At 50.8% G+C, this 23967-nt stretch overlaps 2 protein-coding genes across 2 annotated transcripts in view; both read left to right on the top strand.

Annotated features, from left to right (window-relative positions):
- The first annotated feature begins 5966 nt into the window (after window positions 1–5966).
- On the top strand, window positions 5967–10840 carry GFER (growth factor, augmenter of liver regeneration). The gene is made up of 3 exons (XM_069030079.1): window positions 5967–6200; window positions 6677–6888; window positions 7841–10840. The coding sequence occupies exons 1-3, from the start codon at window positions 5967–5969 to the stop codon at window positions 8001–8003; spliced, it is 609 nt and encodes a 202-aa protein (XP_068886180.1). The 3' UTR covers window positions 8004–10840.
- Window positions 10841–18291: 7451 nt separating this feature from the next.
- SYNGR3 (synaptogyrin 3) overlaps window positions 18292–23967 on the top strand; it is an 18825-nt gene continuing 13149 nt past the window's right edge. Inside the window, exon 1 of the mRNA XM_069029585.1 lies at window positions 18292–18390. Coding sequence (XP_068885686.1) covers window positions 18292–18390 — 99 coding nt within the window. The remainder of the gene's footprint in view (window positions 18391–23967) is intronic.

Raw genomic sequence — 23967 nt, 5'->3', positions numbered from 1 at the left:
GAAGGTCACCTGCGATGACACAAGACCTATCAGCACCTTTAATGAAAAGCCCAGATGCTAAAAGCCGATTTTAAAAGTACAAAGAGGTTTTAGACTTTCAATAAATAGAGAAACAGAGCTTTAGTTAAAAAGGATAATGAAAACCCAGACACTGGAGTTGACAAAAGTCTCCTTCACCTCATGAACAAAGGAAGCAGTTGAACTTTCACACAGGCTGAGATGAGAGATTTTGCAGTAACTACTCCAGAAGAAAGTATTTAATTTCATCCTAATTTCAGCAGCTGCTGCAGACACTAAAGCATTTTTCTGTGGCAGACTCAATTCAGCAACTCTTTGAGCCCAGGCAGCAGCTCAGTCCTCTCTCACTCCATCACAGAAGCTTCCTAAGGTGCACATCCCTCTTCAGTGCAGGGGGTCACTCATTGCTCACAGGCAGCTTTATTTCAGGATCCAAAATCACAGCATCGCATCAAACTCCCTCAAACCTCACTCCCAACGGGTGATTTTCTTTGCAAAGCCCTTGGGATGGCCTCGCCCAGCCCAGGGAGAGCTCTGCCTGTCACAGGAGGTTTGCTCGCTGCCTGGGGCACGCACAGCGGATGGGCTCCTGTTTACCAAGCACTTGTTGCAATCATTTCATAGTTGTTTTATAAGAGTGATGTGTTTTCCTAAGGTTATGGGGAGGACAAAAGTGTGATTCAAGAGGGAATCTTCCAGAAAGAGTGAGACTGTAACTTAAGCTGCTGCTAGAGGAGGTTTCCTGAATCATTTTCTCAGGAAAAAGCGGTGTTTGATGAGTGCATGGCACGAGGCCAGCGCTGTGTGGACATGCTGGGACCCAGGAACGGGATGTGAAGGAATAAGAAAAGCAGGGTTGAGTTTCCAAGGGGGGTTGAGACTCTGCAGTGCACAGCCTGCCCTACACATTCCGAAATCCAGCAGGGGAAAATCCCAGCAACACCAGTACAGCCAACAGCAAGTGCAGCAAGCACCAGCGAACGTGGAGAAATATTGTTTTCACTTGGGCAAAAACTGTTCTTACTTCATGCTAAATGTAGTAACTTGATCAGAGACAAGACCGTTGTGTTCCTTCCAGATTAGTCAGAGATGCTCATCCCACTCTTTCCTCATTCCCCATGGCCGTTGAGGAGCAGAGTATGCACAGTACCTTATCTCTCCTGGGGATTCCACCAGCACCAGGAGCTCTGGGTAAAAGTTCACCTGTATTTCAGAGCAAAGACTGCAGCTTGTGTTCCTTGTCCCCCTCAGAAACCAGAGAAAACCAGATGCAATCTTCACTCAAAAGCCTGGTGGGAGAAGAGTAATGTGGAAGGAGTTGTTCTTTCATTAATATTTAATTCTTAATGAGTCAAAACATAGCAACTGTTACCTGAGGAAAACCTCTTCCACTGAAGGGGACTTCCTGTTGACTTACTTTGACCTCCTTGTGGCAAAAGGGAATCACCCCAAATCAGGGGCCACTCTCCTTTTGCAAAGCTAAGAGGAACAGGAGGTGCTCACTGAAGCCTTTGTGCTTCATTTTTCAAGAACACAAAAGGAACCCCCAATTTTGCTGTGTTTATCCTCAGAATGGATTAACTGATTCCAGGGATGGTCAGAGTGGGTCTGGGAAGGAGGAGACAGATTGGAGCATGACACAAACAGGACCAACTGAACCAATCTGAAGAAATAATTTGGTTTTCTCCCTGCCCCTGCCATTGCCAATATATACACCATTACTCATGGATTCTCATTTTGATCAGCAAGAGGATCCACACATAAAAATGGCACCAACTTTAAAGGAACAAACTCAATGTCTAGTGTAGATGCCTAGATTTGAGCAAGGCAGTGCCTTGTGCTCAGTCTTACACTTCAGACTGTTCTGAACACATTTCAGCAGTTCTGGATGGATCTGACTGAGATCAGCATCTCACCCATTCCCTGGCAGGGAGGCTGCAGGCTCCTTCCTGATATCTGGGGGATAATACTTATCTTTATACTTCTGGGAAATTTTGCAGGTGATGTAGTGTATGCAAGCAGAGGGGATCAATATGATTCAGTTATCTAGAAATAAACATCTTTTTTTGTTGTTGTTGCTATTTCCTAGTTGGCTGTAATTTCTCAAACAAGTCTGTGACTAATTCCTGGTGCTGGCTTGTCACTGGTCAGACTTTAGGCTCACATTCTTAAGTGTAAATACAAGACAGCTTCCTGCTGTATTCCCCTTCAGAGGGAAACTGTTACATTCAGCTGGAACTACCCACAAAACCATTACAAAAACACTTGGTAAAACACTTGGTAAGGATCCTGAGAGGCACAGGGTAAATTTTTCCCCCCAAAAAATCATAAAATCATGGAATGGTTTGGGTTGGAAGGACCTTAAAGTCCATCCAGTGCCACCCCCTGCCAGGGGCAGGGACACCTTCCACTATCCCAGGGTGCTCCAAGCCCCATCCAGCCGGGCCTTGGGCACTTCCAGGGATCCAGGGGCAGTCAGGACCTCTCTGGGCAACCTATTCCAGTTGCCTTATTTAAAACTTTAAATAAATTACTGAATATTTAGTGGTGTTTAGATCCCCAAATGAAGAAGGTTCTGGGAATATTATTCCTTGTCCCAGTCCATAAACGACCAACCTGCAGGAACCTGGGGTAACACTGCTGGGAAAGAGTTGTGTGAAGCCTCCTTGGGATCATCCCTCCTTGGGATCATTTTTTCATGTGTCTCTTCTCCTCAGAGCCACCCCTCCTTGAGGTCACCCCGCTTTGCTCAGGGGCTGTATTTAGGATGGGACCTTTTGTCCTTGTCCAAGCCCACTGTGAGGATTCCTGTGTCATGGATTTTGCAGGGCTCAGAGGGGCGGGGAGGGTGTCCAGCCCCATTTCTTCTTCCTTCCCCAAGCCCCCCTGTCAGCTGCCTCTTCCCAGTTATTGTTTAGCAGGTGCAAAGGTAAGAGCAGAAGATCAAACAGCTCTGAGAAAGGCAAACACAGCCTTTTATTCTCTGCAGTGTGGGTTTTACTGCTGCTTCCTGGTGATTGCTGTCATCATGCCCTGAGCTGCCCCATTCCAGGCATGGCTCTGAGGAAGAGGGACATACTCAGTGACTTCAGTGGGCTCAGTCTCACAGACACCAGTAACTGAAAAATAGGTGCATTGCTGGCAGCACCTGGGCCCAGGAGCCCTGGGCAGGGACACCTTCCACTATCCCAAGTTGCTCCAGGCCCCATCCAGCCTGGCTTTGGACACTCTCAGGGATCCAGGGGCAGCCACAGCTTCTCTGGGCACCCTGTGCCAGGGCCTCTCCACCCCGCAAAAGGAAGAATTCCTCCCTCAAATCCAATCTGTTCGAGGAGTTTGTTTGGTAACAGGCTCTAGCACACTCCAGCTCCTAAATCAGTGCTGGGAGCAGAAGGCTGGGTGGGTTATGGCTGTCCAAGGGGAACAGGAGGGAATGTTCCCTCATCCCTCCTCAGCTCCGCACCACATTCCTTCCTTTGGATGGAACTAATTTGGCTCCGCACTTGGATTCATTTAGAGACAGTGAGTGTTCTTGTTCTGACTTGAATTTGAGCATTTCTCTATTTTTTTAACTTTGAAATCCAAGCTGATGCTGGACCTGAGGGCAAGTGGACAAAATTGGGAGGACATTTTCCTAAAGGGCCAGCTCTGCTCCTACAGCCCAGCAGGAAAGGGGCGAGGGGAGCAACGTGGAGCACAAATCTGGAACCAACAGCCTTCTTCCAGGCTATGAGTTTTTTCCTTTTCAATAAAAAATGCTGATATTTTAATGGACTCCATAAATGAAATCACTATCAAGGAAGCAAAGTCTGCTAACGGCCAAGCCAGGAGATTGCTGTGACTTGGAAACATCTTGGCAACTATTTAATTGCTTGAAGACCAAACAATAAAGCTCTGGAGGAAATTCCCTTGGTATCTCATTCTTGTTTTTCCTGATTTTACAAAAATTAATGAGCTCATGAGCATCAGTTAAAACATTTATTGGTGGAGAAGGAAAACAGACATAAAAATGTTGCTGTCCCTACTTGATCTTTCCTTTGTGTGTGAAATTTATCTTTATAGTTGTCTACAACTTTAGACAAAGCCATTCCAGCAGTTCCTACCAGTTACTCCCATGTCTTCTCCCTCCCTCACGAATATCAGCAAAGAAACATTCCCATGAAATCGCAAATAAATAGAAATAAAGGAGCACTGGTAAACAGAGATCCCAACATGGAGATCCAGACCATCAGCTTAGTGCTCCACAGAGCAGGATACAGCTCAGCCATTTCCACATGAAACACACCAAGTGTTGAAATATTTTTGAGGGCAAGTTTTTAAGGGTTTTCTCCAAATTGATGCTTTTTCTAATACACATTGTACACCACACTGTGTTAATTATATAAGGTGACATTTTGGTCCACCTCCACCCTGGACATACATTTGTTTGCATTAAGCAAAATGATAATATTTTTCACTTGACCTACAGGTGATGAACAGGAGAAAAGTTGAAGTGGATACAATATTCACATTGTTCATGGTAGGAGACTTATCTTGTGGCTCTCAAACCTTTAAGAGCATGACAGAATCAAGCCAAAACGGAGGATGAGAGCAAGTCTGTGCCGCTCTCCAAATTTTCACCCTCTGACCTCCATTAATAATTTCTTAAGGCCGCAGCTAATTAATGTTTCCAAGAGGTGAAAGAGCAGGATCCAAAGTCTGATGCCAGGCTGGACCATTGCCCAGGAGCTGGGTCACCCCCCTCATGTGCTCACAAGCCTGTGGCTCTCTTGGAATAAAACAAATGCCAAAATGTCCACTCAAGACCAAGGCCCTGGGGACAGGTCTGGCTCCCCATCACCCTGAGGAACCCAGCCACTCCGAGGCAGTGCCTGCCTTGGTGTGACACGTGCCAACACTCTCAGAAAGAGGAAAATCCTCCCTCAAGATGGATTTACAAGCATGTGACAGGTGTTAAAAACACATAGAACTCCACATGGTCGTGTTGCAATAGAGGAGCATGGGTTGAATGGAGTTATCCATTTGTTTATCCATAAAATCGCCCTGTTGATTTTATGACTGTGCTGGAGAGAACACTGAGGTGCCTGGCACGAAGGAGAGCTGCTGTGCGCCGTGGCCTCTGCCACACACAGTACCTACACATCGCAGAATCCCAGAAAGTTGAGTTTGGAAGAGATCATCCAGTCCAGCCCCCTGCTCAGGCAGGGTCACCTGGAGCAGGTGACACAGGATCGTATCCAGGTGGGTTTGGGATGCCTCCAGAGAGGGAGACTCCACACCCTCCCTGGGCAGCTGTTCCAGTGTTCTGCCAGCATCATGGAAAGAGGTTCTTCTTTATGTTGAGGAGGAACTTGTTGTGTTTTAGTTTCTGGCCATTGCTTCTCATCCTGTCATTGAACAGAGTCTGGCACCATCCTCTGACAGCCCTGGGAGAGATTTGTATGGATTGATGGGATCCGCCTCAGCCTTCCCTTCTCCAGACTGACCAGGCCCAGCTCCCGCAGTCTCTCCTCATCACAGAGATGCTCCAGATCCCATATTTATACGTAATATGATCCCCATATTTATATGTATTTTTGTGCTCATTTGGAACTGCTCTGACACCCTCTGAGGGAACATGGCAGAGCCTCCTCGCACCCTCAAGGGGACATGGCAGAACCCTCCTCACACAGCGGGGAAACAGACGGAGACCCCCTTCAGCCTCCCGCTGAGGGGATCCCTGTGCCCACCCTGAGGGTGGGTGAGCACAGACCCATCATACCCGAGGGGCGATGTGAAGCGAAAAGCGAGGGAGCACAGGCAGGAGTCCCATGTAAAGCAACCCTTCCCTGTTCTGCTCACACACAGTATTTAAACACAGAGTTTGCAGCTGGTTTTTGGTAATAGCACACCAGAAATGGGACCCCGGTGTGTGGCGGGACCGATCCCCTCACAGCGCCCGGGCGGGAATGGCGCCGCCCCGGCCCGTCCTGCACCGCGGTGCCAACATGGCGGCGCCCAGCGAGGGCCGCGAGGGCCGGCGTTCTGCGCCCTTCCCGGGTACCGACAGCGGCTCCTTCTCCTTCCCCTTCGCCGTCCCGCACGGCGCGGCGGGGGAGCCGCCCAAGAAGCCGTGCCGAGCCTGCACGGATTTCAAGAGCTGGCTCCGCGAGCAGAGGAAGCAGACGGCCCCGGGCGGCGCGGTGAGGCGCGGCTTTCCCGCGGGACGGGCGGCGGGAGCCTCCCCTGGAACCCCTGGCGATCCTCAGCCCCTGCAGAGCTCCCTCAGTCCTCCATCCTGCCCCCTCAAGTGGGATGAGCCTGCGTATTCCCTTCAGGGTGTGAAGCAGCCGGGGACAGGGTTCCCCCCAGTGGGAATGGGAAGGGGGTCTCCATCTTCTTCCCGGGTGCGAGGGGCTCTGCCATTGGCCCCCCTGAGGGTGTGAAAAGGTCTTTGCCTTGTCCCCACTGAGGGTGTGAGGGGGGCTTTGCCATGTTCCGATTGAAGGTGCGAGGGGGGCTCTGCAGTGTCCCCTCAGAAGGTGTGAGAGAAATTCTGCCACGTCCCAGAAAAGATGCGAAGGACCTGTTCCCTCCGTCTCACCTTCCCACCCAGCGCAAAAGGGCTGTTTCCCCACCAAGCCCCGGTGTCCCCTCACACCCCTGTGTCCCTCTGCAGGATGTGGCGGTTGCGGAGGAGAAGGAGCCCCCTCCAGACTGTCCCCTGGACAGCGAGCAGCTGGGCCGCAGCAGCTGGGCCTTGCTGCACACCATGGCCGCCTACTACCCCGACCGGCCCTCCGGGGAACAGCAGAAGGACATGAGGGACTTCATCAACCTCTTCTCCAAGTTCTACCCCTGTGAGCACTGCGCAGAGGACCTGAGGGAGAAGTGAGTGGCCTCAGCAGGTTTTTTTGAGGATGTGGGAGAAAGGTGGGTTTCCTCAGTGGGTTTTTTGAAGATCTGAGGGAAAGGTGAGTGGCCTCAGCAGGTTTTTGTGCTGGAGGGGCTTGCCAGAAGTGCTGGGCAGCAGCAGGTAGTTTGCATATCAGGAACTCTTCCTTCACTTGGGGTTTGTAGCTACCTGATTTCTTCCATTGTTGCATCAATCACACATACAGTTACGCAAAAAACAAACACCTGTCCTCATGCTGTTGAGTTCTGTGCTGCCTCCAAGGCCTACGTGAGGCAATTTCAGAGTCTTCTGGTTCAAACTGGGCTTGTGAACAGTTGTGGAATTAGACTGGGACTTAGAATAATTTGGTTTTCAGGAGACAAGTGATCTTCTACCCTCAAAAACGCCCTGTATTGGCATTCTCAGAAGTGGAGGCAAAGACTGAAATGGGCTGTGGTGGTTGATCTAATAGAAGGTGTCCCTGCCCATGCCGGGGATTGGAATGAGATGACCTTTAAAATCCATTCCAACCCAAACCATTCCAGGATTCTGTGACAGTTTTCTGCTGCTCTGAGTGTCTTTCTCAGAAGTTGCAAATAATTTTCCAGTTGAACAGGCAAAAAAAGTTTGAAACCTAATTATTAACTCAGTAGGCATCACTGGGAAAAATACCTCCTCCATTTTTTAATTTATTCTTTTTTTATAATTTTAATTCAGTGCTTTGATGAACGCTAGTGTTTTTGCTTTTTATCATAGATAAGCTTTGACTCCTGTGTCTTTTCCAGTTGCCAAGAGCAGGAAGTGAATGAAACCAACCTCCAGCCAGTATAGAGAACTGGTGATAATTATTGATCTCCCGGTGCACTCTCTGGGACTCTGTGCTTGCTTTGGGTATTGAATTTGGTAACTATAAAGAAATAACATTTCTTTCCCCTTTCCTGTTTGCAGATTACAGACAAACCAACCCGATACGAGCACCAGGAGTAACTTCTCCCAGTGGCTGTGTCTCCTCCACAATGATGTGAACAGGAAGCTGGGGAAGCCAGAGTTCGACTGCTCGCGGGTGGATGAGCGCTGGAGGGATGGCTGGAAGGACGGGAGCTGTGATTAACCCGGAGGGGTTGCTGTGGGAATCCAGCAGAGCAGTTCAATCCATGTGGAGTCGCTGCAGGGACAGTGGGAGTCAATAACTCTGTTTGTGTGGGACTGATTCAGAGCCGAACCAATGCCAAAAGGAGATTTGAAAATCCTATCCCAGTAATATTTTGATAAATAGTACCAATAATGTATTACCTGAGGGGTTGAGGCCTTACATTTGACATGGGAATTGCCAGAAACCTCTGAGATTGAGTCGCTGACAAACTCATTTCATTATGACATTTCCTGATTTTGGGGGCATTTGCTTATTTTTGTGTGTGGAATTCATTTTCCCTGAACACAGTGGTGTTCTCTGCTGGTGTTGCCCTGATGTTTTAGAGAATGCATCTGATTAATTGTAATTTTCATTTCTGTTGTTCTCATGGAGAAAACTCATGCTGGGTTTTGTGCCAAGTCTGCACCCCTGGATTTCTCTTTCCAGGATCTCCAACGTTTGTTGTTACTTTTGCATCCAATTCCTTTGATAAAAGTCCTGAGGGCAGGTACATTTAATTTAAACACTAAAATCATGGACCCCAGATTTCTCAGTTTGGTTTTGTGTTTCAGCTTATCACGTCAGAGGACACTGCAGAAAGGGAAGCTAAAGCAGGGCAAAACAAACTCCTCATCTGAAGAATGGAACAAAGCATCCATTTAAATATTGAAATAATATTTCAAAATGAAATGCAAATATTTTAAATGGATTGGTAATTTTCTTTAGATCCAGAAGTGATTTGGTGGTAAGTTCTACGGAACTACTTATTCTTAAAGCAAATCACCTCTTTGTTTCTGGTGTGAATCTTTGTCACAAAAAGAGATGGAGAATTTTTGTAATGAAGCATATTCAGTTTTGTTTGGCATATGGTTGTTTCTGAGATGAAATTCCTGATTGGTACTTGCTGACCTGGTTGATATTCTGATGTTGTTCCAAGCTAAAAATCTCTCTAGAAAATGACTTTACAGGGCCCTTGCAGTGTTTGAGTCCTGCTGAGGACTGTGGTGGGAGCTTTGCCCAGTTTTTATTGCACAGGGACACACAGGAGCCCCTCAGGTTGGTTCCCTCTGTAGGAACTGGGCAGAACCCAGGCTCTGGGTTTTCCTGGCTCAGCTGCATCCCTCTATGGATACCTCAGTGTGAATTCAGATTCCAGGGAAGTAGCACTATAAGTACATTTACATCACAATGCATCTAACACATCTCTTTATAAAAGGAGACAGTTGCAAAACAGAGTCAAAATCATTTCAAGTTCTTCACATAGGTCATGATCTCATCCCTTCCTGCACTCCTGGCTGGGAGAAGTTTGCACAAACCCTGACAACAGCAGGTTTTTTTTCTTTCCTTCCGTGTTTCCTGCTGAGGTTTTCTTGCATGTTTTATTGAGCTTCCTTATCTCATGCCCTACAGCACACCTGTGAATCTACCCTTGGAGTTCTTTGCAAGTTTTGACTGGAAATGTTAATGATGCTGCTGTAATTAGAGCAATGACACCTCTTAACTGAGACTTTGGTCCTCACACCGCTGTGTGTGGGGCTTCTTAGTTACTTAGCCAGTAACACCTTTGGAAAAACAATTTAATATTTTGTGGCATAGGCAAGTCCTTTCAAGTCGGGTCTGTAAAATGAGTATGAGACTTTTATGGACTAATGGTTTCTGAACTTTCTATGTAGTAACACTTCTGAACACAACCCCAAATGAACTGATGAAAGGTACTGCATAAAGAGTGTGAAGGGGTCATTCAAGCTCAGAAAATTTCCCTATCACCATGTTGAGGTTCTTAGAACATGTAAATCCCAGCTCTTGGCTTTTGTCTTTTGGTAATAAATTCAGTCCCCAAAACAAAGCTCGTTGGGGTCCACTAGAGCAGAGAGGACCAACAAAAGGGCTGCAGCCCTTCTTTTTTACAAGTAGGACCCAAATGAGTCAGTTCTGTCGGGACACTTTTAGCAACTGGGGGTGTGGGCAGGCGTTTCCCTCTGGATTTGGTTGTGCTAAAGGAGGAATTTTGTGTTCTTCCATTCCAATCTGCCCTCAGCTGTTCTCTGTGACAATTTCCTCACCCACGGAGCAGATGATATTTCTCCCTCAGTTGCTTCAGTGCAAATGAGCAGGTTGATGAAACATCTGTCTCATCCCTTGTCACCTTCATACTGCCAGGGGACCAGGCTGGGGAGTTGCAGTGCCCTGTGCCAGTCCCAGGATATGCTGGCCACAGGGCTCAGGGACCAGCAGGGACACGGGGAGCCTCCCACCACACGTGTCCACTGCCTGAGTGCAGAGAGGGAAGTGAGGATGTATCCAACACATTCTGGTCACTTTGTGTGGTTCAGGGAGGTGGTGTTGGAGTGCAGGAGGAAAAGCCTGTCCTGTCCTGGCAGTGGTAGGGAAAAGCCTTCAAGCTGAAGTCAGTGTCTTTAGCAAGTGCTGCCTAGAAATGAGGCCACCAGCTGTGGCTGCCAGGATGCTTTTAGGGCAGTTTCTATCTTTGCCAAGTGGCCATTTGATAAAATGTGTGCTTGCACTCTGTTCTCTCATGGTTTTGGCTTGGCAGAAGAGCTCTGATTAGTTGTTTCTCAGGCATAGCCTCATCTCTGTGGACTTGACCATGTGAGGAGTGGGGGGATTTGTTCTGCTGCTCATCTGTACCATGAGATTTAGTCTTGGGTAAGGAATTTCCATTGGAGGTATTCATACTCATGTACAGAAAATTGTGAATTCTCTACTAAATGCACTTGATTAAATCTAGTTTTAAAACTCTCTGTATTCAAATTATATTTCCTGTTGATGTAAAAATAATAAAGCAACCAAGTTCATTCCTGGTTCCAGCTGCATGGGATCTTAGGAAAAGGGATCATGCTGTGCTGGTGGGTCTAAACACTGCATGCCAAGATACTACTGTTATATATATAAACCAAGATATATATTTATATATTTATATATATGTATATGTTATAGTTTGGTGGCTCAGGTAAGGTTGTGTGATTCTGTGTGGCTTGATCAGACAAGGTGGGGCTGCTCCTGGTCCTTTCCCATTGTGCTGTTGAATTGATGCAATTCTCTGTTGGCCCTACAAAAATGCAGGAATTTGTACAGCACGTCCTGTCAGGTTGGAGGTTTTTTTTATATGGGGGAACAGTGGGAATTTTTATGGCATTCCAGTGATTTTTTGATTTGCTGACAGCGTGAGGGGCAGCATTAGAGTTGGGAGTAGCTCAGCTCTCGCTGATTTGGAGCAGGGTGGCATCACTGAAGGGCAGTGTTTGTAATCCCATTTCCTGGAACGGGGAAGCTGCTTCCTCTCCATACGAGGAGCCCTTGTGAGGAAGAGCAGAGCCAGGAGCAGGTGCTGCCCAAGGAGCTTGTGGGACCTTGCTCAAGAGCTGCTGCTGTGTGACAGGTACCTGACTTACCTTGCAGCTTCCCAAATTCCTCACTGTTTTCATGGACTGGTTTGTATTCAGCTGTACTTCACTTTTTTCCTTTTTTTTTTTTTTTTTATTCCCTCCCCAAAAGCAAAGAGCAGGGAGCCCTGAGGGAATCGTCTGCTCCATGGATGGCAGACAGACTTGCAGATGTTGGCAGAAGCAGCCCTGTGCCTTTGACATTTTTCCAGGGATTAGCTGTTCCTTTGCAGTACGTTGGGTGTATGCAGGCTCCTGTTTACAGTAGGATTCCCAAGAGCTGCTTTGTTTTCTCATTTTGTCTTTTGCTTCAGCCTGTTGCAGGCAGTGTGGGAGATTCTTCCTGTTGGAGTTTTATGGGCTTGGAGAGGGGAGAGTTTGGATTTTTTAGGGTTTTTTTTCCCCTCCCTGTGAGCACTGATTTTGTTGGGGTTTCATTCCATTCCTGGAATGGCTGCTCAGGGTTTTTGTCTGAAGGATGGAGAGGAGCTGTTCAGCATTTTGTGTAGTCAGGATTTAGCACAGCCAACAAGGTGATGTGAAGTCAGATCTTCATTTTGTAGTGTAACAGGGAAAGTAATAAAACAAGGAAAGCAAACTCCAGGTAATGGCATGGAGACAAATGAGTTAAAATGTAATCCAAGGGGATGAGGGTCAGCCTTGGGACCAGCTGGGGCACTGATCTGGATCTGTCCCACAGGGAAGTGTTGATGAACACCAAATCCTGATTCCAGGCTGGCCAACACTCAGTTCAGGTGTTAATCACAGTGCAGGGAGCTGAGGGATGATGGTAGTTGGCCTCTTCTGCAACACTGTGGAACAGAGGTGGTTTGCTGAGGATAAATGGGGTTTGGTGCCCTTCTCTGTGCTGATGCATGTAAAAAAAAAAAAAAAAAAAAACAACTCAGATGGACCTGATTTTGCTGTCAGTTCTGAATCTTTATAATTGCTCTTAACATTCCCACGAGTAGAATCACAGAATATCCTGAGCTGGAAGGGACCCACAGGGATCATCCAAGTCAACTCCCAAGTCTTGATGAGCCACACCAGTGCTTGCCAAGCTTTGAAACCGTTGTGTTCTCCTTGGCATGTGACAGTCCTGGTGAGGGGTGGCTGATCCAGCCCGCAAAGTTCTGCTGGCATTTCTCTGGGCTCAGCACCTGGCATGGGCTGGCACCCCGACGGTGGCACTGGGACCTGCCCAGTTCTGCCCTTGCTTCCCACGGAAAGGTGCCCTCCACTTCCACGTGCTGTGCTCGTGCAGGGTGATGGTTTTCCTCCCGAGCACTCCAAATCCAGAAGCCCCTTCCTGGTCCCAATTTTCCCTCTCATACAGCACATCCCGTGATGCTCCTTGGCTTCTGTTTGTGGCTGCCGTGTGCTTCCCACGGGGAGCTACCGGGAAAATTCCCTTTACATCTGACCAGCCCAACAGTAGAGGGCAACAGAGGATGTATTTCCATGTATTTCCGTGTATTTCTTTGCATTTCGTTGACTTTTCCAGCTCTTCTCTGGAACAGACTGCTCCAGATACCAAATGTTTTACCTCATCCTACTCCCTTTCCTGTGATTTTGGGAGGAGATTTTGGTGCCTTCAGTTACTTTTCAAACTAGTGTGCAAACCTGTTGTATAATTACCTAAACGAGGGATGTGTTATTCCTCTGCCTGCAGCTAAAAATCTGCACTTGGAAGCAGAATAAAACTCTGGATGCTGTTTCCAGCATATTTCCTACCTGATCTTCAGCCCACAGCTGTTCATATATGGAGATGTTCTGGGGTTTTTTTATTATTAACAGATTAAAAAACATGAATTAATTTCACTGGATAATTTTGTAACATGACTTTCTTACACAGGGCTCCTGCACAGACCAGAGGTGGGTACAGGAAACAATACACAGCAGTCATGGACAGGCAGAGAAGGGATCCAAGTTCCTGGGCATTGTTGTCACCTGCTTTGCTCTGCATGGGAAAAGGTAGGAAGAAATCCCACAGAGTTTCATGGGAGTTTTGCTTTGGATTAGGAGACCAGTGAGACAGAAAACAGCTGAGTTAATTTAATGTTTGTCCCACTAGGCAGCTGTTTCATGCAGCCCCTCAAAGCTTCCATGTTCCCAGAACACTAAGCTTTAGTTCTAAGCTCAAGTTCCAGTACTGGATGGAGACTTGCCTTCTGAATTCTGAGTATGGTCAGGAAAAGCTGGGCTTTCCCTGCTTTTTCCATCCACATGTGCATAAAAAAATTGGATTCTGTGGCTGTGCCTCATGTTCTGCTACTTAGATGGGGTAAAAGATATCCGAGGTATAAAAGACAAGGCCCACATGTCCAGAGCATGTGGCTGGAGGCTCTAGAGATCAAAATTCTTTTTCACTCATGAGCTTCCTGCTAGACACCAGGTAAGTCACTTCATCTTCTGCAGCCACACTTCCACTTCTGCAGAAGGGGGGTAAAAATAGCTGTTAGGGCAGCCTTTGCATGTATTTCCTATTTAGATGAAAATCTCTTTCAGGGAGGCTGTTTCAATGTGTTCGTGCTGCACAGGCCTGGGCCTGATAGTGTTCATAGTTATAAAATCCCTCCTCTCCATCCATCTCACAGATCTCTTTTCCATTGGGTTCCATCCTGCTCATGAATCTGAGGACCTTTTAGGGTTGTGTTAAGCCAAGAAACAAAGCTTTTCTTATTTTCAGTGTATTTTGGCAGCAAAGCTTGATGTAGCTCGAGAGCTGTGGAAGATCTTCACATCCAGTATGGCTTGAGCTGCCCCATGTCCTTGTACCTGTCAGCTCTGCTCACCTGTACCACAGCTGCAGGTGACAAGCACCAAAGTCAGCTGTTGGTTGGCACGGCCCCAGCACAATGGGACTTGCTGGTGTGTTCCTAAGCAGGCCAGTTTGGGGAACAGCAAGAGACCTTATTGCCCTTTTTCAAGCTCCTCCCCAGGTGGGGAGCAGTGGCTGAATCAGATTAGATTCTGCTTTGCCAAAACCCCCAAACTTTTCATGCTGTGAAATATTTGGAGGAGCAGATACCAAGTTCCCTCCTGAGCCGTTGAGGCCACGGCTGCACAACTGAGGGGCGTTTTGAAACCCTTTGGGGTTTGGTTCAGTTTGGGTTTTACGCAAGCACTGAGATACCAACTCCCCTGTTCAAAACCAATGCTACCTCAGCTCACTGAGTTCTGTTATCCCAATCTTCCCTCGGTGATCTCGGTTGGTAAAGTTTTCCACATTTTTTTCTGGCACACTGATCTTGGGTTTATCCGTGTACAGTAAGTGCTGAATCCCACCTGAGAAACGTTTCACAAGTGGATGAGCAACCAGCTAATAAATGATTTTCCAGGTATTTTTGGACCTCTTAGGGTGGAAGGCATGAAAAGCTTTCTAGTGATAGTGGGCTAAGGTATTGCTCATCAGGAAGCCCATTCACTCTGTCACTGGGCCCTATGGACTTCTAAGCTCCTCTCAAAATTCCCATCAACTCTCGTTTTCCTAATGGCTGAAAGCAGCATCAGCCGAGCTCTAATGAATGGCAAGCAAAGCATTTCAGAGCAACAACTACATGAACATCTGTCAAAGTGTTGCTTCAAGCCTGCTGCCCAGGGAATGTGAAGCACAAGCTGTTTTCCCACCCACGCCTGTGCCAGGGCAGGGTCAGACTGCAGGGAGCCGCTGAAGTCGGTGGCTGGAATCCATGTCTGGAGCCCGTCCGGCTCCCTCAGGCCGGGCACTGCCGCCAGGCTGTGTCCTGCACGTTGGGATTGCTTCACTCCTAACACACATTGCTGGAGCTGCTCGCAGAACAAGGCGGTTTCACATTGCTTTTCCCACCTGGAGCACTCTGTCCAGCTCTGGGGCCCCACGCACAAGGAAGATGTGGATCTGTTGGAGTGAGGTCAGAGGAGGTCACTGATCACGGGGCTGGAGCCCCTCTGCTCTGGAGCCAGGATGGGAGAGCTGAGGGTGCCCAGCCTGGAGAAGAGAAGGCCTTGGAGCCCCTTCCAGTACCTAAAGGGTCCTGATCCCAGCCCTTGGCTGAGTGGGTAGGGCTGACTGGAACAGGTTTTGAAGGAGAAAGCCTCGTATATTATTTCCTCCAGGTTGTCATGTCCCCACACTTAGCCCTGAGAAAACCTGATGGCTTTTTTCTGATAGAGACAAAAGATAAGAAGTTGGCATGACTAGAAGAAGCAGAAAATGAATACAAGTTTTCCACTACCTTTAATTAAACTCGTGTAAAATAAAAACATGAACACATCTTGGGCAGTTGTCTGTGTGCTGCTCTGTTTGTTCCCTGTCCCTGAAATCCTGTGGGAATGGTAAATGCAGACAAAACTTGTTCAAACTGAACAAATGCTCTGAGAAGTGCCATTTCCAAATGCTGCTGTTCTCCATTTGATGGGGAAAATGTGGAAGGTACAATATCCTTCCCCATTATTGGCTGGCTCTGTGTATCCGTTGATTTGCAGCAATAGGAAGTGAGACAGAAAGACACTTTGTATGTGGGCTGGAGATACCTCCTGTGCTTTATCTGAGCTGTAGCAGGGGAAGAAAACTGGCACCCCGTGATGTGGGAAATGATTATATAAACACTGCACACAGCAGAAGTTGGGGGGATGAACCCCAAAGAAAGGACAAGTTTAGGAGCAGGGATTTCAGTTCAGGCAGTGTCCTGGTCCCTTGTGCTTTGCATTGTCCAAAATATGCCTGTTCCGGTTGGGACAGATGAGCTGGGCAAGACATGTTAGAAAGAGGGAGAAAGAAGTGTCTTTCCCAATGTCATTGGAAAACCAGGAGCAGACCCCAGAGGTCCAGCTGATTCCCTGTGCAGTATTCCTGGAACACACTGTCTCCCTGGCACTGGCCACCCTCGAGGAGCAAGGCAGCCCTTGCCATCACGTGGAACTCTGGGCTGATGGATTTGGGGTGGTTTGTTCCCAGACCATGAAACTGCTTTTTGAGGATGCTGAAACAGCTGCTTCTAAACTGCTGAAGCTGATTGAAAATCCCACCTCGGGTAATCCCTTCAAGTTAATTTGGTCTTTGTTCCTGACCTGCAATTCAGGGATGAGCTGGCAGTGATGCTCTTGGCACTGGGGTACCATCCCTGGCCAGCTCCATGAGCCATCCTGCCAGCAGAAAGCAGGAGGGACCAACCCGCTGTTCTCTTTGTGACCATTTCATTTTTGCCTAGTAAAATGTGACGGTTACTGAGCTGGTGACATTGAGGAATGGAAGGCTGGATTCTGCTTTTCCTGCTGAGAGTCAGAAATAGACCTGGAGAGATGATGACTCACCTGTAATTGAGAAAATCTGCATGGCATCATCATGAGCTTTAACAGTTAAATCCTGATCCCAACCTGCCAGAAAGAACAGACTGACAGAGCTGCAAAAGGCCAAAAGGAGCTGGAAACAGGACCCAGCACACAGGAATCCTTCACCCGGTGACTGCATCGTGTGTGAGGGCTGGAACACACCTGGCGCACAGGTACCCCGTGTGCTGTGGCAATGACACGGTCCCTGCGAGGGGAATGGAGCTGCAGGGGCAGTGGGGCGGGACGAGAGCTGTGCTGGGGCCGAGAGAAGCCCCCAGCCCCACAGCCCCCCGCCAGCAGGGCGTGCGTGCTCCTCCTCCCTGCGCCTTTCCCTGCAGCTCCCGTCCGAAGCGGGGATGATGTCAGAGTTGTCATGGCATCGGTATCTATGGAACCGGGATCAGCATCGCGGCGCTGTGAAAACTAACTCAGGAGATGGTCCTGGAGCCGCGGGGGGAACTCCCTCCGCAGTAATCGAGGGTTTCCCTCTAAGGTTCTTTTTCCTCCTTCCTGCTGTCCACGGGGAGGGAGCAAGAATGGGGCTTGGCCTCTTTCCGTCCCATAGCAGCTCTGGGTGCCTCTTTCCATGCATGAAGGAAGCAAGAGGTCAGCCCCATCCATTTTCACTTCCCTTTTCTTGCACCAGCTGTGGGTGTGCAACAGCAAAGAGCAGCTGCCAAACCTTCCCCTCTGTTCTCGGCCACGGTGGGCAGCCAGCACAGCCGCTGGGAGAGCCCTCCCGGCTGCAGGGCCTCTGAGGATCCCCAGAGGGTGACAGCCACTCTTTCTGGGGGTCTGGGCACAGAAGGGGTGTTTATCTTGGGGTCAGTGTCCACAGCAGAGGTGAGCTGAGTAGCGTGGTGACCTCCCCGCGCTCCGGGCCGTGGCATCGCCCTCCTGCCAACAGCCCAGCTACTTAAAGGGCCATAGCACAGGCAGCCTTTGCCATTGCCTGGCGACACTGGCATAGGATGGTGACCCTTGCAAGGACAGCCCACCCCTGCCCATGGCACGCTATCCCCAGAGCAGCATGGTCACTGTAGGATGGTAATTCCTGGAACAGCACAGCGACCGTGGAAAGGACAAGGTATCCTGGCTGTACTGTGGTGTCCCCAGCCATAGCACAGTGACCATGGCCATACCATGGTGACCATGGCCCCAGCACATTGTCAGTGGCTATCCACAGTTGCCACAGCTGTGCTGGGGTGGCCATGCCCACAGCTCGGTGACGGTCGCCGTCCCACTGTGACAGTGCCCGTGCCCACAGCTCGGTGACAGTGGCTGTGCCCGCGCAGAGCCCCATCCCTGTGCCGGGGTCTCAGCCCGGGCTCGCTGCGGGGGGACCGCGCCCCGCGCCGGCCGCGCGCACCTGCCCGTGCCCACCTCCTCTCCCCCCCCACCCGACGGGTGGTTCCTCCCGCCGCCCGCACGCGGCGCTGCGGACGAGCCCACGAGGGAGGGGCGCGGGGGGGGCCGGGTGGGCAGGCGCGCGGCCGGCGCGGGGCGCGCGCGGCGGGGCTCGGCTGGGCGCGGAGCGGGCGCGGGGGAAGATGGAAGGAGCGTCCTTCGGAGCCGGCCGGGCGGGGGGGGCCATCGACCCCGTGGATTTCCTGAAGCAGCCGCAGACCCTCCTCCGGGTGACCACCTGGGTAAGGCGGAACGGCCGCGGAGGCGCGGGGCTGGGCAGCGGCGGTGCGGGGACAGCGCTCGGCGCAGCGGGCAGTGTCCGGGCGGTGGGCAGTGTCCGGGCGGTGGGCAGTGCAGGGGCGATGGGCAGTGCCGGAGTGATGGGCAGCGCAGGTGCATCGTGCCCGCAGCCGGTGCATCGTGCCCGGTGCCGGTGCGGCGGGTGCTGCCCAGCCCCGCGGGCCGTGCCGGCTCCCGGGGGAGCTGGCACCGAGTTTCCTCGGGAATGGGGCAGGGAGCGGCGGGGGGATGCGCCGCTGCCCCTCTCCTCTTCGGTGCTGGAGAATGGGGTTTGGAGCAGGAGGCAGAGGACATTTTCCTGCCTTCCACGCTCCGTGCATGCGTGTGTGTGACAGAAATCCGGGAGCCAGCCCTGCCCAGCTCCCCCGTGCTGCTGAAAGGATGTCATGTTTGTTGGACGTTTCCCATCGGTGAATTCCCGCCGTGGAGCAGGGAGCAGGAGGTGGAATGGGCTGTGCAGCCGCTCGGGGAAGGCTTTGGTGGTCCGTGACCAGGCAGCACAGGGAGCTGTGCCAGGGTGCTCCTGGGGCCGTGGTGCCCGGATGCCCAGGGCTAAGGGCAGCCCCTAATTTGCCTCCCCGAGACTGGCTTTTTGCTGAGATCGGTCGTGGGAGGTCAGGAATGCCAGGTCCTTCCCAAAAACCCCCCGTGGGAAGGGTCTGCCCGGCTCTCACCTGGCTCCAGTGCTTGGCTGGAGGCTGTGGATGAGCCGAGCTGGGCCTGGGGCTTGTCCTCGCCCAGGTCACACCTGTGCTGGCTCTGTGTCACCTTTGGCAGTGCTCAATGAGGCAGAGAGCTGAGGAAAGGTGTGAGGAGGGGTGCAGCCCCCCAGCCTCCCTCCTTCCAGCTGCCACAGCCGGTGTGTCCGTGGGGCTCTCCAGGCTGGGATGCCCTGGCCGAGGCCCTGAGCAGCGCAACATGCGGCACATGAGCGATTCCAGCTGCAATCACATGCTCAAAATTAAACCACATGCTGCAGTGTGTGGCTGGATGGGAGCTGAATGTCCTTCCCAGGGCTTGGAGAAGGCCCACGACTCCATTGCTGAGGAAGAGCAGGGGCCAGGGATGGATCTGGGGCATCCAGCTTGGTGTGGATTGGGCATTTTGGGCAGGGTTCAGGTGCAGGGCAGCAGTTGTTTCCTAGAAGAAAACTTGGTCTGGATCCTCCCTGAGTGGCAGTGTCAAACTGCAGGCAGTGGTGTTGGGTTTGGGTACACTTAGTTAAATCTGACCCACTGTTGGTGGTGTGTCACCTTGCACCCAGAGGGCTCCCCATCCCTGTTGACAGAAGGGGATTGGACACTGCTGAGAAGCAGGACCAGAATATGGAAAATAGATACAAAAAAAAAGTCCCAGCTTAGCAAGTATTCCTGTACATATTCACTGGTTTGTTCAGTGGCAAGTCCCTCATTTCATGGCTCTGTGTTCACAGGGAATCAGTGACAAACAAGTGCTTACAACTACGGAAATGCATCAACTTAACTCCAGACAAGCACAGGGGCCACCAGTGTAGACAAAGGTGGGATGAGCATGGTGCTATCCCATAAATGTTTGCAATATTTAGGTTGGCTCCAAAGCCCACTGAGCAAAAAGGGAGTTTTTTACTCTTTTCAGTGAGCGGGGGGGTTGGGCTGTGGAAGCTCATGTGGGAGCTCCCTTTGGAACCCTTTTCCCAGGTTTCACATTCGCTGGTAGATCTGTGAGGGTTCATCACTGCTCCAGCCTGGGGGTTCAGATCCCCAGCTTGGCTGTTGCAGTCCAGTTACCCGTGTCTTAAACCAGTCCAGCATTTATGGCTCCTTTGCAGTGTGAGCTGGGACTGCAGTCAGAGCGAGGTGTGAGGGCATTCCCTTCCCACTGCTGGCCCTTGTGCCTGGGTTCCTCCTGAGCTGTTGCTTTGCTGCTCTTGCCAGACCAAACCCGTGCCAGGATGGAGAGCTTGGATGGAGGGGGCAGCCCAAGGCTCTGCTGCCTTTCTTGCTGCTGTCCTGGGTGAGTGTGGCAGTGCTCTGGCACGTGGTGACATCCATGCTGGTGGCTGGGCAGCAGCTCGGACCGATGCTCACCATGCCACTCCCTGATTCCCAAAGCAAACAGAACCTTCCCAGGCTTCCCTGCTTGCTATCCCAGGGGGGATGAGCTGCCCGTGCCAGCACAAAACAGCCACGGGTGGTTATTCAGCAAGCCCTGGGCTGAGGAGTGGGGTGGGGCTGAGATTAGGCTTTGGGGTGGGCTTTCTTCACGTGGTTTTCCTTCCTGTGCCTCTGTGGTGCCTCTTTGTAGCCGTGGTTAACCTGAGCAGCTGGAGCCCACACCGGAGACGAGACCCTTGCGGTGTGTGATGTCAGGCTCCCTTGGGAAAAGGAGGGAGCTGCCTGGGATGGGCTGATTTAGGTGGGGGGGATGGAGAAATCCCACAGGGATTTGGGGTCAGCCCCAGGTGCCTGAGGTGATCTGGCTGATCGACACTGCTGGGGCTTCCCAGGGAGCCACCACCAAAGGAAGGTCCAGTTCCCTTTTGTGACTCCAGTGGCTGCCTCGGGGACCTTGTGCTGGCAGTAAGGGACTGGCAGGTGAATGGTGACTTAACACAGAAATCCCCAAATGTCATCGGTGACCAAAGGGGATTCCTGGTTCTGCCTCCCTCAACAACCTCCCCTTGTCAGAGTAATTCTGAGTATCTGAAGGGGAAAAAACCACTCCTGGCTTGAGCTGTAGAGTGAAAAGCTGGAAAGAACCATTTAACAGTTCCTCATTCATCTCTTCCCCCTCTGTCTGATGCAGTTTGTCAGATGAAGATGTGATCGCTCTTGTGGTTTCCTTTTGAGACATTTTTTGCACAGCCAAACAGAGTCGATATTCATGACAGATGCTTGCAGAATCATGAGTTCCTTTCTCTGTGACTGCCTGTGCCAGCCAGACTTTCAAGTGGCCACTCAGCTTTGCAGGGCAATTGTTCATTTAACATAGGCTTAGGTTTGGCTTTTAAAAGCAGTTTTGGAAAATATTCTGGTAAACTTTTTGAGCAATTCCTGTGATTTCATGCAGAGCATCAGCACAAGTGCAGTGCTGGGTCGCATGAGTGCACCCTCATCCCATCCCATCCCATCCCATCCCATCCCATCCCATCCCATCCCATCCCATCCCATCCCATCCCATCCCATCCCTCTGCCTCCTTGGAGCTCAGCAGGAGAAGTGCAAGGAATAAGCTCTGGATGGTTCTTCACGGGGTTCACTGTCCCCCGAGCACTCAGGGCTCTTAGGGAAGAGCTCCAAGGCTGCTCTGGCGCTTCAGGAGCCCACAGCAATGCTCAGAGTCATTAGCATGATCTGAGCTGCTTCAGACTTTGGTCCTGCCCACTTTTCAGAAGGGTCATCAGATTTCTGTCTTAATTTTCTCCTTCTGCAGGCTATGGATTAAAGGCAGAACTTAAATTTAACATTTTGGTAATGGAATTATAGGGAAGCTTTGCTGCATCTGAGCTTAAAATGGTTCTAAATTGTCATACTCCTGTCATCTCTGGTTTCAAGCACTGCTGGTGTGCCATGTGCTCAGATTGCAGGACGAGATTAAGAACGTTGAATGGACGCTGTGTCTCAGCCAGCAGCTCTTCCCACATCAGAAAAAGTAATTCAGGAAAAATCAGTCATGTGGTCATCAATACACATCCTCCCAAGCTGATTACTGGTGGACATGGCCCTAAACCTATTACAGCCAGCATCAGACCACCTCTTTCTGTGCCAGAAACCACGCCAGCTCTTCCCTTTGTGGTCTTCTCCGTAGTCCTGTGGGAGATCTGGCAGTGCTTAAAGCAGAGCTTTGGTCTTCACACCCTCCAATAAATTGTGCAGATCAGTGCTGGAAACTTCCCTGTGACTGAGAACTGTAAAGATAAACTGGAGAGGGACCCAGGACCTGATTCCCCAGGATCTGAGCTGGGTGGGTGTTGAGGGAGCTTGGCCCTGTGCCAAGGGTCCCACTCATCCCTGAGCGGGGAATCTGCGCCAGGCCCGTGCCCAACACAGCACAGGGGCTTAGTGGGGCTTAGGAAAACACTCAGTGCTAAGCAGGATTTGGCCTGTGCTAATTTGACCTTAATTGTTTTCCCTTCTCGTTCGATGGCCCATCCTTCCCTTGCTGGCTCGAGGAGGGGAGGGAGCTGAGCACGAGGCTCCCTGGAGGGAGTGAGGGATCACCCAGAGCTTGGCTCTCTGCACGTGTGGTTTGTGCCCAGCACTGTTGATCAGGAGCCACAGCAGAGGAAATGAGCTCTGGATTATTTTTCCTCGTGCGTTACATTTCCTCAATGCTGACATTAATGGTTGCTTGCGTGTGTAATCAAAGCCAGGTTCTGCAGTCTCCTACAACCCCACACTTTCTGGTGATGTTTTTTATAGGTCCCAAATCCAAGTACAACGCCTCAGCAGTGGAAACATCTCACCTTAAAATGGCTGACAGCTCACACCGAAGCTCTCAGCTCGTGCTCTCCAGTGTTATTTGCTTTTTGTTTTCCTTGCCTGACTCTGCTCAGGCTGTGAGGTCTCCTGAAGCAAATTTTAGGTGATGGGCTGCAGAAAGCTGAAAGCAACGGGGAGGAAAAATGTGTGTGTGCTGGGGTCCAGCCTGCTGGAGCTCCAGGAGGGAACAGTGATCTGCAGAGCGTAGCTCCAGAAGCAAGGGAGGCAGCCTGGCTGGCCAGCGTCCTCCAGATGGCAAAAATGTGCTGGAGAGAGGGCAGACACAGCTCCCAGCTTTATCCACACCTGAAGGGTGTCTCCATCCTGGGCACATCAGTGTCCCAGTGCCCTGGGCTCCTGCGAGGGCCTGATGGGTCCAGCAGAATTATGGAATCCTCAAATGGTTTGGGTTGGAATGAACCTTAAAGCCCATCCATTCCCACCCCCTGCCATGGGCAGGGACACCTTCCACTATCCCAAGGTGCTCCAAGCCCTGTCCAACCTGGCCTTGGAGACTTCCAGGGATGGGGCAGCCACAGCTCTAGCTCTGTGCTAGAGCCTCCCCACTCTCTGAGCAGAGAAGACCTGTCCCATTGTCCTGTCCCGTTGTCCCGTGTCACAGAAATGCCACCTGGCCTGGAGAGTTGTCTGCTCTTGCTTGGAAGCAAGCTTTAAACTGGGGGAACTGGGCTGCTGGCTTCATTAACAGGAGAGGTCCCAGTTTCTCCCTGGTTTGGTGGAACCCCAACTCCCTTTGCATGAGCAGCCCATCCGTATCCCCACGGGTCTGAGGGCTCCTGCCCGGCGTCGTGCTCCCTCCAGGGTGTGACTGAGGCTCCTTTGTGTGGCTGAAGTGCAGCTCTAAGTGGAAAGGATGGGAGAGGAGAGCTTTTCTCCTTCCCATTCTCCCTGCAGCCGAAGGCAGAGCAGCACTAATGGTCTGTGCTGCTGGAGCTGCTGGAGTTGGGGGCTCCCAGCACTCAGGAACCCCCACACCAGGAGCCCCCAAGCTGCCAGCACATCCCTGTGGAAGCTTTGGCAGGATGCAAGGATGGGGGGTG

Source organism: Aphelocoma coerulescens, chromosome 14, assembly GCF_041296385.1.
Source record: "Aphelocoma coerulescens isolate FSJ_1873_10779 chromosome 14, UR_Acoe_1.0, whole genome shotgun sequence".
In the NCBI taxonomy this organism is placed as follows: domain Eukaryota; kingdom Metazoa; phylum Chordata; class Aves; order Passeriformes; family Corvidae; genus Aphelocoma; species Aphelocoma coerulescens.
This window is presented reverse-complemented; position numbering and strand designations above follow the sequence as displayed.

Bases quoted from the DNA above. Each gene is read 5' to 3' on its own strand.
- GFER (XM_069030079.1), top strand. From the start codon at position 5,967: ATGGCGCCGCCCCGGCCCGTCCTGCACCGCGGTGCCAACATGGCGGCG. The intron at 6,201-6,676 runs GTGAGGCGCGGC...GTCCCTCTGCAG, and splicing joins AGACGGCCCCGGGCGGCGCG to GATGTGGCGGTTGCGGAGGA. The intron at 6,889-7,840 runs GTGAGTGGCCTC...TCCTGTTTGCAG, and splicing joins GCAGAGGACCTGAGGGAGAA to ATTACAGACAAACCAACCCG.